Raw genomic sequence first — 17,455 nt, 5'->3', positions numbered from 1 at the left:
TGGACTTGATACCACATTTCACTCTTGCACATGATCATCCAGACGCTTTCATCCAAGAGTACCGTATAATACCGCTTGCTAGTATGTACAAATACATTTCGGATGATTATTTGTTTTATAGTATGACAATGATTATTCTATGGATCTACAACTATATTCTCTCTATCATCTCCGTCGGCTGCATTGGGATTTGTTATTTTCATAATCTTGAGGGGTATCTGGAAATCTGAAGCATCCTCCCCTAGAGCTTCATCTAAAGCTGATTGCAGCTCCATCAACAATTCCTCTAGAAGATGATCATGCATTAGCTTATTACCCTTTTCAGTTAAATCATGCAACAAATGGCCAAGCTGAACAATGCATGAGTATATAGGTTGAACTTACCTGATTGAACTAAAGCTACTTTGTACTCGTCGTTGGCAACTTTCAATTCCTCTTGTAACTCTGTCAATCTTTGTGCCTATATTGCATTATAGAAAATATGATCAGCTTCAGCTTCAGCTCAAGCAGTGAGACGATGTTCAGATGTCTGTACGATTAAAAGGTCGAATTCAACTTACTCTTTGCGAACTATCATCCTTTTTAGGTAGGTTTTCAATCAATTTTTTGATATCTTTACTTCTTCTCACTATATCAGCAACAAAAGTTTCGATTGCAGCTGTTCAATCGTTTCAGAGATGATACGTGACATATATGTTCATCAGCTAAAATTTCCACATGAAGCTGAATGAGGAAGTAGCTGACCTTTGTATTCCGTTCTATTCGCTGCATGAGGAGTTTGTAGAGTTGTAGGTATCACTTTTGAAGTTTGTTCAAATTCTGTTCTTTTCGTTATATAATCTATTGATGTTGATGTAATCGTTAAGAGCTACATTATTGGAATACCTCATTAGCTATATGATCTAGTAATGAGAAATCCCATTCGTTCCATAGATCTTGATTCTTTGCAATTACGCCAAGTCAAATTGTTCACTCACATCTAGGATAGCATCCTGTAATTGTGTTATCCTGTCCTGATTACATGTAGGAGTTCTATCAGTCAAAAAACATATGTTGTATTTAGTCTTTGAGGTATTTATACAATACTCACCATGTCAGTGGATAACTCTTCGACAAGCATTTCGTGTTTTACCAATTTAAACTCGAATGATATTTCTATGATTTTCAAGCATTTAAAAAATCATCGAGGTTGACTTTTTTCAATTTGGTATCATATACTTTTAGCAATCATACAGCTAAAGAGAATGAAGAGAGCCATTTCATCAGCTGTGACATGACAATAGCTCCGATATTCAGCTTACTGTAGCGATTTATCCTTCTTACACCTTTGTGTGATCAAGCAGAACAAATCACGATAACAAGGACAATTGTACTAATATTTACGGTTCATGTTCATTCCTTCTTTCCTACGCTCACAACCGTTATTTCGGTAACTTAATATTCAGTTTCCGACGGAAAGTCGCGTTTCAAATATGTCAACAACAACGTTAAACGCTCGGTCCATACTGTTCAGTTCCTGCAATTAGATATCTTCATCGCAGTTTATCATAAACTCGCCAATAGCACAATTACACTGCCAGCAGATGGCCAGAAGCAATTATACGCAGTCTCACAGAATACCAGAATGGCCCCTCAAACAGATCTATACGACACTTTATCGTCTTTACTTAATCCTCTAGCTTTGGCAGGTAGAAATCGATCAACGTCAGAAATCTCAGATGGATTGAAGAAGATTCGAAGAACGGTCCTGACAGAAGGTATACCTGAAGTCGTGAGTAGTATTTCAACTAATTTGTGAAAGAAGAAAGCCATGAAAACACGCTTTCTGCGATACCTCCATCATCTTCACATCAGGCCACGCGAGCTTCTGGCTTCCAATCAGCTACGGATTATGCCTAATGTGGTATTTAGATACTACCAACTTCGCCCTTCTGACTGAACACTTGACCTAAAAGAAGTATAGGACGTACCGTGAGCGAGTAACTGACCACTATCACTCTTCGCTCCTCAGCCTGGCAAACCATCTCTGCGGCCGAAAATATGGAAATTAATGTTAAAAGTAGATAATCTCAATGCGGACGAGTACTTGAGATGGGTATCTATGGGACCTTCTTCAGATAGTCATAAAAGTGAGTATACACCTGAAACACACTTACCGCGACAACATCTTGTAAAAACCACGAAGGTTGACGTAATTTTGCATCGACACAGTCAAAAACGATACATTTCGAACGTTAGCTACAGATACGCAATTTAAAGGTAAAGTAAAAGAAGATATGTTAATTAGGTTATTAGAGGCTTTTGTTTGGAAAATCACTAGTAAGATTCTGTCTGCCACTGTATAAACCATTGCGGTATATGGCTAAGCTCATTCCCATGTTCAGCTTCAGAATTGGAAGATGAAGGTCAACCGTTCAAATACGTACAAGGTAAAGTTTTACTCATGGTTATTGTGGTTGTTTACAACGTAGGCCTAAAACAGAACTTTTTCAACTAATGAACAGATATGTTGTCTCACAAATAGGTATGAATGTTCTCTCAGCACCTTTCTTATACGCTATGCCTTCTCAGCTGGAAGCCTTTGCGTGTTTTTCGACATTTATCGAGAATGGTTGTCCATTATATGTACAGCCTTCGTTAAAAGGTGTTCATGAGGGATTAAAGGTAAGCAATTTTAACTTAACGACCGCATCATTATATCTCATTTTGGCTATTTTCTTTTTAAATATTTAGCTACTGGATAAGTGTCTGGAAATCGTTGATCAAGAATTATATGAGAAATTATTCAGCAAAAACTTGAAAGCTGAAATATATGCATTTCCTTGTGAGTTCCAAGGTTTGCAGTCCTTCCCTTCCATCGTCTTAGCGAGATCCCACAATGATTACGGCTGAGGACACTCATATTATATGACACTGTACCAGAGCTGATTTTATTACGTTTCCTTGACTTTGTAGCCGTTATGACACTGTGCGCTTGTACACCACCTCTAGAGGAAGTATTGAAATTATGGGAGTAAGTCATACTTGATTAATCGCAATTACCACTTCATGGTCAGAACACATAAGCTAATTCACATGCTCTACATTTCGATAGCTTCTTATTAGCATTCGGAATACATCTTAATGTATTATGTGTGATAGCTCAACTACTGTTGATGAGACAAGAATTGATGGATTCCCCTTCGTGAGTACCTTGAGATAATCGTGCTTTCATGTTGGTGTGGCTATCAGTTTGACACAAAGTTCTCTCCTTATACTCAGACCAATGAAGATACTACGTACATTCCCGCCGTTAGACGCAAGACCTATAATAGGTATCACAGTTGCTTTGGTGAAAGACATTCCAGAAGATCTATATAGAGAATTGGTTAATCATCCCTTTCAGCCATAAACAATGTCACAGGGCGTTAATACCTGATTTGTGACTGAAATAAGAATATGCCTTGCATGAGCTTGATTTGGAGACCCTTGAGCATCATCTATACACAAGAAAAGTGTTAAATACATGTAAGGATTATAGATGCGATATTGTATATATGTATGTACTGTAAGTATGAATATGTGTGTATGTATGTATATGAAATGCTATATAACAATAAAATACAATTATAAATCAACTTAGGTTACAGCTAGCAATCAAGAAACAGAAAATCCTTTCATCATTGTCATCATTATCGTTAAATCTCGTTAAATCATATATCGTGAAATTTCGTTAAAAATTCGTATAAGTCACGTTAAAATAGGTCGTTGTCCTATTGAAACTATATTTTACCACCTAAATTCCTCTTTCTACTGCTGACTAAATTGCCGCCTCTTCCTACAGTTGCTGCTTTACCTGCTCCTCTACCGGTTGAAGGGGTAGCTGTATTTTTTTCCTTTTTTGGCGCTACCAATGTGCTAACTGCTGTTTTCGTTAAAACTGATGAAGTGCTGGTAGCGGTATCTTTTGTAGAAGCTCCTCTGGCAGAAGCTCCACCTCTGACTGCTGGGCTTCCTCTCAAGGCAATACCATTCGCTTTTGCGCCTCTCAGTGAGGCCACTGATCCTCTCGAAGGCAAATCTGCTGTTCTGGCATTTATCGCTGAAGCTCTCTCGGAAGATTGAGTTTTCCTGGAATCAGGAGTATCAAAGCCTAAACCTAGACCAATACTCTTAGATTCATTGTAAACCTTCCATAAACCAACTACAGAATCTTCTTTACTTGGCATTTTTCGGATTTCTCCATCGCCAATTTCTGCATTGGCATCTTTTGTGTTATCGTAATCATCATCATTTGACTTCTCCAAACTTGCTAAATTTGCTTCATTCAAATTTTGTGCTAATGCGGTTTGTGATTTCCCAATTAAAGATGATCTGCCAATTGGTATTGTTCTACCTTCACTTTCGCTTGTACCCCTGATAATACTACCATTATTCGTATTGTTATTACTGGTATTCGAGATTCTAGCATTTGATCTTATAGAACCAATCTGCGAAGAAGGTGTAGAAGCTCTTCTAGCAGTTGCAGTAGTTGATAAACCTGAATTCCATGCTGGTCTATTTTGGAAAGAAGAGGTAGTTGCCATATTTGCTGTATGCAGGGGTCTCAATCCGCCACTTAAGGTAGTAGCAGCAGCTGAAGTAGGTGGTAAAGATCTTCTAACTTTCATTGCACTTGTTGATCTCATTCCACCAGGTTCTTCAGTATCCGAAGCGGTATTGGCATCGGGTGATCTCAATCTATGTGCAAACTTAGCATCGGCTGCACGTCCGGTCACGTGTCCACCACTTAGTCTTCTTGCTAATCCAGGTTGAGAATATGTTCTCGCTTTGCCGAGAGTGTTGCTACCACTTCGAGCTCCTAAAGAAGACGAAGTAACCCTCGAAGGGGGAAGTGATTGTCTTGCTTTTGGTTTAACTTTCAGGTTTGGTTTCAATTGATCACCGTCTTTGAAGGCGAAGGACATCTCTGATATACCCTCCGAAACTACTGACATAGTATCATCGTCATCAAACCCATTACCGCCTTTACGTGGTGATCTGAAGGATTTTGAAGGTGACGGGTTACCATCTACAGTCTTCATAGGTACTTTAGTGGGTGTGGCATGAGTTGTGCCAGCGATGGAGGGTAATGTGGGATATCTTGACGCAGGTGGTGATTGCGGTAGATTGGAATATCGATGACGGGAAGTAGAAATACTACATATGTCTGCGTCAGGTTGCAATACACAGCAAGAGATTCGAGCTGACTCACTCGCTCATGTTGGTCAGTGCATCGGTACTACCATTTCTAGATTTCAGATGCCACTCGTGCACTTTGACAAACTATGTATGGGTGAATTTAGCGATTATTATTGTACCGTTACTATAATGCTCCTACTTACTCGATAAAGATTTCTAGCTCTAATAGAAGCACTTCGTTTACCCATTGTACCATTCTTCTTACTAAGGTCATTCGATGAATCAGATTTGGTAGCTTTCTTGAAACTTGCGATAGGTAGATGAGTAATGCCGGTCTTCTCACATAGCAGTGAGACATCAGAGAAGCGCCTGCGGTTGATGTCTTTGATCAGCTAACCATCTTTCCGGCAGTTTATGGACAGATAGTTAACGGACACTCACAAAACCCATAAATCACTATCTCCACCGCCTTTCAGAATATCACTTAATCTCTTGAAGGACTTTTTTCCCTTAATAGCAGCTGGGTTCTCTCTCTGTACTCTCAGATTGACGTTCGAAGGTACAGGTAATTGCGTTTCACTAATCAAAACTCTACTGGATTTGGGGGCCATGATGACCTGAGCACGACTTTGATCAGCTTAACCGTTCTCTTTATATCTCTTGTCAGCAGCACAGAACAAGGGACGAAGGGAGGAAGAACAACTGCTTATAACACCGATTTGGCGCATAGAAGTACTCACTTTATCCTTTTCCAGACCATCAATTCTAGCCCAAACGTCTCTAGTTTTTTCTCTTGTTTCTTCATTTTCTTTTTCGTCTTCAATTTGTCTGACAATTCCTTCTACTTGATCAACCATTGATAATGTAGCTTCATATTCTTTTAAACTTGGATCTGTGTTAAATAACAAATTTTGGAAAAGTAATGGATATTTCAATAACCTTTGAAATGGTTTACTCAATGATATAATTAACCCAGCTTCACCTTTCTCTGAAGCTAAATTTTCTAATGAGTATAACTTTTTTGATAATTGACCTAATTCACTTTCTTCCATCTTCTTCGAATTTCTCTTGTTGTGGTGTTTGGAGGAGGTTGAGTTTAATGATATCTCATTGTATAGTTTCAGGCTTTCATCAACTTGCGCCAAAGCCTTTTCAAGATGTAATACGTATGTTAAATATTCCTTTAAGATTGATGACTATCAAGTTATTAGTAACATGTCAGCTGCCTAATCCTCTGAAAAGGAAGAGGTGCGTAGCTCACGTGAGCAGTGAAAACATCTGCCAAACTCCTAACTAAGGGATATTGATTCTCGTATCTTCTCTTCAAAGCAGCTGCTAGTTTGATATGGCCGTCCAATATACCTCCAGACAAAACAGTCAAAACCTTTTCCAAATCTTCAGGCAATTTTATACTTTTCTCCACTGTAGAACTTGTGATTGAGCCGCCTGAGCTGACTCGAGAATTGGCCTTATGTAATTTATTGTGTATCCCACTGAATCCCGGATTGTACGATAATCTGTTATTATTGTCCAGTGGATGCAAATTTGGCTGGGAAGAGTTTGAACCTTGTCTTGATACGGCAGGAGGTGGTAATGAGGTATGTGATCTTTTACCGTTCAGACTGGAGAAACTAGCCTTATGTGTTGGTCTTCCGTTAGTCAAGATATTGTAAGCGTTCATTCTAGCCGCACTGGATGGCGGGGGACCAAGAGCGCCTCTGGATATGGTATCTTCATTCGGTGTCATCGGAGGTGCAGTACTGGTTGACGAATCTGAAGGATATCTTTCTCCACTATGTCGAGGAGTTGAAGAGAACTTAGAGGCTATAGGTAAATTGACATAAGATTCGTTACCTGATAAAGCTGGTGAAGAAGGTGACATTGCTCTATTGAGAGATGCGGTATTATCGTACAAGTCCAAATGAGGTGAATTGGCAGTGACAGATAAGAGGTTCTTGCAGAAAGTTTCATTAAATTTGACAAGATCTTGCACATATCTATATTTTGAGTTCAATCACATAAGTTTCGTGTACGGAAGATTGGGATATAGCGGTTAAAGGGGACTTACCTCTCTTCAGAACTGACAATCTCCCATAATACCTCTTGTCTAGTTCTTTCCTTTGGACCCAAATTAGCTATTAGATCATCTTCAGCCATCTCACTCCAGCTGTTAGGTTGAGGTAGATAACTCATATTGCTCATTGCTCCTGCTGAAGTGTCTGAAGGTGTTGGAGATAACAGGGTCGATGTTTTTGTAGGCGATGTACTTGTTGACCGGCTACTATTATGAGTCAAAGGGGGCGGTGGGGGCGGTAAAGAAGCTTTTCGAAAAGCTTGTGGACGTAATGCAAGAGAAGGTAGGAATGGTGATGTCTGCCTGGAAACTGGTCTAGGTCTAGTGGAATTGGTAGATTGTGAAGTACCAGGTCTGGATATGGTTAGTTGCGTTTGCGATAAAGAAGATGGAGGTGGTTTCAATGCTGAAGTCGAAGCTCTTTTAGACGGTGACAAGGATGATTGTCGAGTCCCGTTGAGCCTGGATGAACCTCTTCCCCTTTCATCCTGATCAGCATCTCCAGAATTTTTCGCTTCATCAAGAAGTACACTAGTTGTAGGTGTAGGTGCAGGAGATCTAAAAGTGACTTTTTTCCCTGGTGCTCCATTCCCTTTCTCATGATAATTATCTGACGCACTGACTGTCCTGTTTCTACAAGGAGAAGAAACATTTTCTTCCCATAATCCAACTACAGGTGATAAATGAGAAGTCGAAGACGATATAGGACCATGTACAGAATGCGGTCTGGGATCTTGATAAGTTAAGTTTGGTGAAGATGATGATGCAATATGTTGGTTTGCTATAGGAGTTAACGTTCTAGGTGGTGGGGGCGGTGGTGATATTTGAGATGCTGTTAAAGTCGTTGTTACTGGAGAAGCTTTAGGAGTTTCAACTAAGTGAGTCTTCGAAAATACTTTCTTTAATGGCTGATTGAAACTTTTCTTTTCTAATATAACACTATGGCCAGCATGATTTTCTTTGTTATCTTTAGCTGATATTGATGTTGCAGATGCTGCTGAATTTGCTCTAGACGAAGTACGAGAATCGCTCGGACCACTTTTAAATCTGGAAAATATCGATTTCATCTTTGATTGTTTCGTTTCCACCATGTTGAATAAAGTGGTTTATCGTCGAGTATAAGGTGAGAGTGGATACTATCTTAGTATTGGTTGAGAAAGAGAATAAATGCTGGATACTTCCTGACTACTCCGCATTGATGATCCTCTGTTTATCTAATTTTGATTTATCGAACTTGTAACATGAATCTATCGGCTGTTTCAGGTAAAACGATTTCCAGATGTTTTTGCCGAATAAAATACTGCGATGTATGATTGGCGATTGAAATGCAAACAAGTGACACCTCAATGTCGAGGCAGATAGATTATGTATACAATAATGTGTCGAGTTGGATGATGCAAGATCAATGATGAAAGTAAGGAAAGGAAGGAGGAAGAGGAAGGAAAGGGTGAAATTGAAACAAACGGAAACCGCCGGTCAGACGATATTAGACGTCACTGACATGACTGTATACACGGCTTTGTTTCACTTTCATATGCTGTACATATATGCATCATTGACTGGTAAAGAAGCTTCACAAAATACTGCTTAACAGATAGAGCTCTTAGCGTGCTCTCTATGAGGGTAGAAATGTTTGTTCAAGCAACTCTGGAACAGTCAGCGATAGAGTGCAACGAGTGCAACGAGTGCAATATGCGTGTTACGGAATGAACCAGCGTCCTTCCACGGCCTTGTCCATATTTTTGCATGATGGGCAAGTTGATCATTCATTCAAGCAGACAATGATCGTTACTAGATCGTGATATGACAGTTTTGATGCGACTCGCAAGCAGCAAATCACTCTGTAAATTCAATTATCTCATCAAAGATCTCCAATGCAAAATTCAAGATTAGATTGAATGTTAATGACAAAAAAGTATTAATTGGTAGTGGGAAAAAGAAGTCAGACGCGGTCTGTGCGTCGCGTTGTTGATAAAGTTGATGAAAAGAGCTATCGTGGGAAAGCATTAAGTGGTTTGGTGTATATATTAGCTCGGTAAAATCCAGCACGTGGTAATCTTATTTTTGATTTTCCGATTATTTTGATATATCTTATTAATATTTTGATTTCCATTAAAACGTTTGACGATCTCTAAATAGAGCTTTACTATCTATCAATCGTTTATCTAGCTGCTGCATCTCTGACATTGCCCATTCAATTACAAAGGAGAAATATCTCAAGATCTGAGTGGAATATAACCTGTCACTCTACAAGGAAATTGACAAATTACAATGGCCCAAACAACAATACAATCCAAAGAATCATATAAAACAGGTGGTGATGATTTAGATGATGGATTAGAGTTAGATCCTGATTTATTAGCTGGATCAGATGAAGAAGGTGATGATGATTCAGATATAGAACGAAATGTTGATGAAGAATTAGGCTCTAATGATGATGATGAGAAGGATTTACCACCATTAGAAGGTGAAGAAGATGAAATAGTGAAAAGTCCAATAATTGAACCTAAAAAACGAAAAGTTGAAGAAGTGATTGAAGGAGATGATCATGATCAGCAAGATAAGGAATGTAATCAAGATAATAGTGATGAGGCTAGACAAGCTGAAAAGAAAAGGAGAAAGAAAGAGAAAGAGAAAGAAAGAAAAGCAAAAGTGAGTTAACTAAATTTCTTACTTCAAGTATTTCCGATTGAACCCCTCTTGTACCAAAGCTCTCTGAATTATAGCTAACAATTATGTACACATCATTAATTTGCCATTTAGAAAAGACAAAATCAATCTGGTATAACATCAGAAACGATACCAACTCATTTACCTAAATCTGATTTATCTTCTATATTATTAAAATCAATAAAAGAATCTTATCCATCATCAAGTTCAGTAGAATTAGATGATATTCAAATACCTGAATCAAATCTTTTAGATCCACCAAATTATACTCCTATACCAAATCCTCCTTCCACAGTTTCTAATACAGAAAATAAAAAGTCTGATATGGAACAATTTAAGCCTCTTCAAAAAAGAATTCAAGATCTATCTGAGAACTTAAGTAAAAAAAAATTGAATGTTGGTCAACCTCAAATTATAATTCTTGCTTTATCAGGTTTAAGATGCGCTGATTTAGTCAGAGGTGTAAGAGATGTTAAAGGTGATGGTGAAGTTGCTAAAGTGAGTTGTAGAAGAAATACGTCGTTCAACAATATGAGGGTAGATAGATGGTAGGGTATATACTAAATTCTTGAAACCAAATTTGCTCAATCATTTCATAGCTTTTCGCAAAACACTTTAAACTCGCAGATCAAGTAAAATATCTACATCAGAAAAAAGTTTCAATAGCTGTTGGTACACCAGCAAGAGTGGGGAAATTGTTAACAGAAGGTTGGTATCGGATAATTACCGATCACGTACCCAAATACGATACATGCGCTGATATATTTAACGATTAATTGTTTTGATTTAATAGATGCAATAAAAATCACTTCAGAAACTGTATTATTACTTGATATAAGTCATCAAGATAGCAGTAAGTGTTTCAATATGAAGAACATTCCCCCTGAGTTCCATTACCAATATTGAATACTCGCCTAAGTTTACAAGTCTATTTACTGATTAATCATTCGTTCTGCATCTTACAGAAACACGAACAATACTGAATTTACCTGAAGTAAGAGACGAACTTTGGAAATCTGTTTTTTCAGGTAAATCAAGGGAAACTTTGCTCAAAGGTGGTGTAAAGATAGGGGCTTTCTAGGTATGACCAATTCAACTTGGTTGCAGTATACTGTGTAGAACGATGGAACAGAGATAGCTCAACAGACTTTACAAATTTGTTGGCAAATGTACAGCACCCCTCGTATATTAATAAATATATGCACATATTTGTACTTCAGTAAAAAGAAAGAATGTACTTTATATATAGATCCTACAATGCATATAATTCAACTAATACAATATATATGATATGGCATGTGCTGTTATAAATAATCCCAACTTTTTCCTATATTGTAAGCATATGGAATTCTTTCCCAAAAAATGTTATGTGTAAATGCTACAAATTATCTTTTCTCCAACTTGAATTGATTAAAAACCTTCTGAACCCCAAATCTTTCTACCCAATAAATGACCACAACCTTTAGGATGTATACCATTCATTCCACCTCTACCATCAACTCTTTCACCTTCTGCACCTCTTCTTGCTGGACCTTCGCAATCAGGTACAGTACAAAATATACAAGGTGGTTTAACCTCGAATCCACCTGCACTACTTCCTTCCGCAATCTCATGTTGTGAATCTAAATATAATTGTGAATCACCTATAGCTTGTTTATAAATATCTAGATAATCTTTGTGATTTAATTGTGAGGCATCGATTTCAATTAAGCCATTTAATAATCCACCTAATTCATAAGAATCATTAATTTCATCGTCAATTGATTCCTCTTCTAGGGAAGATGGGAATCTAAATAACCTAACATCTAATGGTGGTTTAGTATACAATTTATTACCTGCTCCAGATCCTGACGACCCATTTGATATTGATGCTCTTCTTTTAGATTTTGATATATGTCCATTTTTAGCTGCTGCTGGATTTTTCGTGTTATTAGTGTTATTATTCGCGTTCGATGAAGATGAAGAAGGATCATTCTTGTTTGATTTCGATTCTTGTATTCTCCAATCATCAGCTTTCTTTTTAGCTCTTTCAAACTTATCTGAAACGTGAATTGCCCAACCCAAAGTTCGGTTCAAACTTTCTTTCCAACCTTTATGAAAATTTTCTTCCCATTCTTTTAAAGTTTGATTACTTGTTACTCCAGAAGCTTCACCACCTATTGAGATACTTTTCAAAGTTGGTAAAGGTGGTAAAACCAAATACATTTTATCTGTTGGTGGTACATCAAATACTAACTGTTGGGTATTATTGGTAGATGAAGAAGCAGTATTACCATTATTACCGGTACGTCTTATAGTTCTATCACGTAAAGAAAAAGTAGAATGTGCAGCTGATCTATGACCTCTTCTTGATCTAGCTAATTCAATTTGTCTTTGTTGTTCTTCTATTCTTTCTCTATGTTGAATTTCAGCTAAAATTTCTGGTGGTAAATTATTTTCATCTGTTTCTCTTCTTTCTTGTTCTTCAGTTATTCTTTGTGTTCTAATTCTTATAGCTTCTAATTCAGCTAATCTCGTACGCTGTTCTAATTCCTTTGCCGCTATTAATCTTTCTTTTTCTTTACCTCTAGATAAACTTGATGAAACAATTAAAGAACCTAAATCAAAACATAATTCAGGTCCTTTTTCTCTTGCTGTAAATCCAAACAAATTCACTCTATCTAATATTAGATGTTCCAATTTACTATATGTCCTTAATAGTGTAATTAAATTTGTATCAATTCTGACATTTGTCGTTGATATATCTAGATATTTCAATGATGGAAATAATTCTTTATTTGATCCTCTGGGTGGATTGATTAAAACTTTCAATAAATCTCTTGACGGTACTCTTAGACGAAGATGCGTAAGATTTTCAGCTATAGGTGAAATCCCAAACTTCGAAATACAGTTTATATCGAAAAACACAATAGGTTGAGCAAATGTCTTGGGTTTGGTTATACCTAGTTTTTCATTCAAGAATGGATTACCAAATGGTCCATGACCAGTATAAGCTTTTGATGTACCTATATCTAATGGATTATCTGATGCAGATGATATCGATGTAGGAGGTGTTGATCTACCTGAATTATCTTCTGAACCAGATGAAGATGATTCCTTTTTATCCGAGGCCGATGTAGCTAAAGATAAGTCTGCAAATGATCCTGCTAACGAAGTAGAAGTTGAATTTATGGCTGTGGGAGGTACAGTTGAACGTGGTGGTAAGTCTTGTACGATTGATAAATGTGTGAATGTCGGTATAACTGGCCAGCTTTTAGTGAGGGTTTCAACAGCTGTATCGAAATATGAACCTAAAAGAATACGAATAACATATATAAGTATATTCGAAGCAGGACCCAGTAGTAATAAATTATGGTACAATTTTTAGAAAATGAATGACATGACATACCTGCTAAAAACTGATAATAGGAAGCTTGTTCAACATAAGGTCTAAATCTCATTTCTAATCTTTTCAAATCTTTTCTTGGTGATTCAAACATTTCTTCTAAATGATCTGGTGAAAAATTAGTTCCAATATTTAATTGTAATGTATTTAATTTTTTAATACATCTTAAAATATTATTTAAAATATCTGCATCACCTTTCCATGATTTTAAAGTTAATGATTTAATTCCATTACACATTATACCACCTAATTCACCTTCTTTTTGTGGTCCATAAAATACTAAACCATCTTCTTCTTCTTCCGATGAATGATGATTTATTTGATTTTTTGTTTTCGAAGATGATTCTAATAAAGAAGATGTAGATGAAGAAGATTCTTTTTGATCTTTTTGTAATCTTTTCCATAATGGCCAAAATTGTTTTGAATTATATATAATCAAATTTTCCCATAAATGTTTTTGTGAAATTTCATTTTTAAATTCTGGAAATACTTTTAATAAACTTAAAGTAGTTATTTGTCTTTCTAAAGGTGGTACTAAACCCAATAAATGATCAATTAATTCAGGTGGTAATGTGAGTAATAATGGTATTGATTTATTTTCATTGTTACCTTCATTTTCTTCATTCTTAATCAGCTGTCTGTTGTCTGGCTTTGAGGAAGAAGAAGAAGAGGAAGGTGTAGCTGATATTCCCATCTCGATAACTTGATTGTATTCCAGATGAAGAGCAAGGGTAGTAGCTGATCAGCAGATTGACTATATATACACATTTGCGATGGATATGAACGACAACAGGTATGACCGGCTAAAAAAAAAGGAATCACTTGTACTCCACTTGTCAATGCATTCATCGGTTAAATGCGTGAATTCGATTATTTTGGGTGGCAAATTCATTAAATCATCGCAAATCCCGCTTTCACATATGGATCGACATAACACGAATTTCTTTGTCTAGACAGGAGTCGCATCTGGCTGATTCAAAGGTAGAAGTATATGATCATGCATATATAATGATAGTGCTGCTCACTGATCACATTGACAGATGAGCATCAACTTGACAAACTATTTGAGGTATATTTCATGACATTTCGTTAAATATGAAAAATGGAAGTCGTATCGAAAAATGCAGGATATATATGTATGTATGTATGAATATGTTCACATGCGAGAAATATGTTGAATATCTAAGGTTGATTTGAAAGAAAGATTGTGGCACAAGAAGTAGAAAAAGAAGACAAGAAGAATCATCATATAGTTCTCCTCGTTCTATCTATAGGTATGATAGGTTTTTTAGTTGACCAAGCAGCTAAAACCATTTCTTCAGTACATGTACCTAAATCTTTTTGATATTGGTGGTGGTGATGATTGTTAGTTGGTATTATAGTTGAATGATTTGAATTCAATCCACCAGGTGAAGATATTATACAGTCATCATCTAGTTCTTCACTTTCTTCATCATTTGAAGAAATTAAACTTGGTGTACCAATTTCCATCTCTGTTTCATCATTATCATTTAATGGTGTCGATCGTAAATTCAAAGTTGAAAATCCAAATCCACAATCACCTTTCGTTATACCTTCCTCCTCTTCTTCTTCATCATTTTCTTCCTCCTGTTCGTTTTCGTCTTCTTCTTCGATGGGAGCCTCGGAATTACTAACTGATCTTAGCAAAGTTGCTAGAGTTGCTGAAATTGACCTATATCCTTCGAATTCAGGATGCCTGTCTTCTTCCGGTGTACCTGTTCCACTTCCAGTTCCACTTCTAGAACCACAACTATGTAATTTAGGACACATTCGAGCAAACATTTGTCTTCTACGTTCCATACATTCTTCCCATTGTTTTCTTTCTTCTTCTTCCTCAGCAGTTTCCTCGTTTCCTTCTATGTGTTCTTGGTTATCACCATCTTCAGAATTTGTTTCAGTCGGTGGAGGAGTGTTCAAGAAATATGATTCAACAGTTAAATCTTGATCATCTTCATAATCTTCTTCATCTAACAAAAAACAATCTCTTGACATCGACAAACAACGTGATCCTCTTGCAGGTAAAACACATTCTCTCTCCTCTACACTTGGCGGTTCAAGTGGTGTACGGTCATATTCCTCATGTGAGTAGGTATCATGTGTAGACTATAGGCAATCACATGCGAATGATCAGCACCTTGTCATAAGACAAGAATAGGTGTGATCCGCAGATCAATGACTCACGGTAACAGCACAGCCATTCATTTCTTGCCATCTGACACATTTGGTGGCTTTCCAACCTTCACCACTTGTACAAGATGAGAATGAAGTTGACCTTGATCCACTTGGTGTAGCCACTGCACTATCGCTATAAGGTGTTATAGAAGGTGATCGGGATGGAGAGAGACATGATCTGAGTTTAGGTCGTGGGGATGATATGCGGGTGAATATAGGTGATGTGGAAGATGAGCCGGAAACAGGGTTGAAGACATCGACAAGAGCGATTTGAGCTTGAGGTTGATATGTTGCCATTTCGATAGTTCGATCTGGTGAGCTGAAGGTTATGGTGATATAATGGTTATACAGGAATGCAATATATTGATACTCTGTTCTGTGGTATTATACTGATTGATATAGTGAGAACTAATGATATATATTATATACAGTTGGAGCATGAAAGTTTGGCTTTACACGGAAGTCAATCTTCTCGTATATTTAGATTTTGTCAAAAAACCTATTTGATCCTAAAGGATGTTTGTTATTATTATCTTGACAATGCAAGTGGGTTATCGATTTTGTCGATCAAAAGATATCAATCGACCAATATACTACTGCTCGATATTCATCTTGAAGAACGTTTCAAGTAGCGGTTTACTGCAATAAAAGAGAAATGAGGGTTGGAGATAAGGTTGATTTCGTTTGTTTGTTGTTCGGCAGTATAAACGTGTAGTGGGGTTAAAGGGATTTATGACAGGGTTGAGATGCTATCTACTAGGTAGGTGATATGCGAATAGCATTGATCAGTTCACATCATCAACGTTGAATGAGAGAGCCTGTGGCGAGTGTTCGAATGTGGAAATATATACTTGTTGGATTATTCAAATCAGAAGATACTCACTCACAAGACGCAGTATCAAAATCAAAATCAGATGATATCTTGTCTACAAAATCTACTCCAATTGGTGAACTGATGGCGAACGATATGCGATAAGCGGTTATATGGATGGATGTATCCGTTGCAACGTTTTTTTTATTTTTGAACTGATGATCCTTTGAAAGCGGGTTCAAAGGAGGTCAAGGAGTTGCTAAAATGGAACTAAGCAAGGGTTGTTGTTGTGTACTTGTGATGTTGATTGATGGGAAATTGATCGACGGAGAAAAGAAAGAACAAGAGTACAGTTTCTGTATTTCTAAGTTGTTGTCTATTGCTATAGATATAATATAAATGATCTATTTCTACTTGATTTTTGGTTCGAAGGGATATTAAGCGGTAAATATTTAATCCAATTTTGATCGATGTGATATATTTCAATTGAAATGAAATCGTTGTTAAGGTTATTGATTGTATTTTGTATCAGTTATCTTGTTGTGCAGTTTCACTCCTATTTTGTGCGGCGTTATACTGTGAATTGGCGTTTTTGCTTTCGTTGTTTTCCTTTCTTCGCAATGAAGACGTATAGTGATTAAGGATTCAGTTGAAACACCTTGTTTTCTTATTTCTTTATTCTATAACAATGCATATGTCTTTGTAAGCTTGGTGTGATTGGTGTTTTGGTTTTTTTTCCTTTGGTTTGATGCAATTTGAGCAAAGAAGAGAGTAATGACGGTTGTTTAGTTCTAATGTTGAATACCCGGGTATTGGTTTTTCGGTCGATAAAACCGTAATATTATACCTGGGGTTTGGTGAAAGTTTTTATGAGTTTGTTTGTGTACGTTTGGTGCAAGGGATAAAAGTTTGTTACTGTAGGTCCAAAAAGAACACCCGAAGGCGAACTTCTTCTCCTTTTGAAAAGTGTAGTGGGATTTGTATAAGATGAGAAGAAGGAATTAAAAGAAAAAACGGGAAGAGAGAAAAACAAAAATGAAATGGTTTCTTTCGTCGGTTTGTTCGGAAACACGGATGGATGGATGTATAGTAAGTATGTATATCACCAAATGAACCAACAACCAGCTTACCGTAGCCAACCGACCAAAACTTCTTACTACTA

General features: G+C 36.9%; 6 protein-coding genes across 6 annotated transcripts; 2 read left to right on the top strand and 4 right to left on the bottom strand.

The window, feature by feature from the left end:
* Window positions 1–137: 137 nt before the first annotated feature.
* On the bottom strand, window positions 138–1,120 carry L201_002968 (uncharacterized protein; the record flags this gene model as incomplete). Its single annotated transcript, XM_066218731.1, has 6 exons — window positions 138–286; window positions 385–460; window positions 561–658; window positions 745–868; window positions 978–1,013; window positions 1,091–1,120. 6 exons carry the CDS (start codon window positions 1,118–1,120, stop codon window positions 138–140), a joined length of 513 nt encoding a protein of 170 aa, XP_066074828.1.
* Window positions 1,121–1,624: 504 nt separating this feature from the next.
* On the top strand, window positions 1,625–3,391 carry L201_002967 (uncharacterized protein; the record flags this gene model as incomplete). The annotated part of the gene is made up of 9 exons (XM_066218730.1): window positions 1,625–1,771; window positions 2,012–2,129; window positions 2,212–2,319; window positions 2,385–2,429; window positions 2,525–2,664; window positions 2,734–2,824; window positions 2,956–3,013; window positions 3,095–3,184; window positions 3,262–3,391. The coding sequence occupies 9 exons, from the start codon at window positions 1,625–1,627 to the stop codon at window positions 3,389–3,391; spliced, it is 927 nt and encodes a 308-aa protein (XP_066074827.1).
* Window positions 3,392–3,761: 370 nt separating this feature from the next.
* Window positions 3,762–8,301, bottom strand: L201_002966 (uncharacterized protein; the record flags this gene model as incomplete). The annotated part of the gene is made up of 7 exons (XM_066218729.1): window positions 3,762–5,178; window positions 5,234–5,304; window positions 5,364–5,529; window positions 5,602–5,777; window positions 5,901–6,356; window positions 6,422–7,157; window positions 7,229–8,301. 7 exons carry the CDS (start codon window positions 8,299–8,301, stop codon window positions 3,762–3,764), a joined length of 4,095 nt encoding a protein of 1,364 aa, XP_066074826.1.
* Window positions 8,302–9,505: 1,204 nt separating this feature from the next.
* L201_002965 (uncharacterized protein) lies at window positions 9,506–10,985 on the top strand (the record flags this gene model as incomplete). The annotated part of the gene is made up of 5 exons (XM_066218728.1): window positions 9,506–9,886; window positions 9,998–10,402; window positions 10,504–10,612; window positions 10,698–10,757; window positions 10,870–10,985. 5 exons carry the CDS (start codon window positions 9,506–9,508, stop codon window positions 10,983–10,985), a joined length of 1,071 nt encoding a protein of 356 aa, XP_066074825.1.
* A 329-nt stretch (window positions 10,986–11,314) lies between these two features.
* On the bottom strand, window positions 11,315–13,983 carry L201_002964 (uncharacterized protein; the record flags this gene model as incomplete). Its single annotated transcript, XM_066218727.1, has 2 exons — window positions 11,315–13,194; window positions 13,293–13,983. 2 exons carry the CDS (start codon window positions 13,981–13,983, stop codon window positions 11,315–11,317), a joined length of 2,571 nt encoding a protein of 856 aa, XP_066074824.1.
* Window positions 13,984–14,534: 551 nt separating this feature from the next.
* On the bottom strand, window positions 14,535–15,779 carry L201_002963 (uncharacterized protein; the record flags this gene model as incomplete). The annotated part of the gene is made up of 2 exons (XM_066218726.1): window positions 14,535–15,413; window positions 15,492–15,779. The coding sequence occupies 2 exons, from the start codon at window positions 15,777–15,779 to the stop codon at window positions 14,535–14,537; spliced, it is 1,167 nt and encodes a 388-aa protein (XP_066074823.1).
* Between the last annotated feature and the right edge of the window lie 1,676 nt (window positions 15,780–17,455).

The sequence above is a fragment of the Kwoniella dendrophila genome, chromosome 3 (genome assembly GCF_036810415.1).
Source record: "Kwoniella dendrophila CBS 6074 chromosome 3, complete sequence".
NCBI lineage: Eukaryota > Fungi > Basidiomycota > Tremellomycetes > Tremellales > Cryptococcaceae > Kwoniella > Kwoniella dendrophila.
The sequence above is the reverse complement of the archived record's forward strand: the minus strand, read 5'-3'. Positions and strand labels throughout refer to the sequence as shown.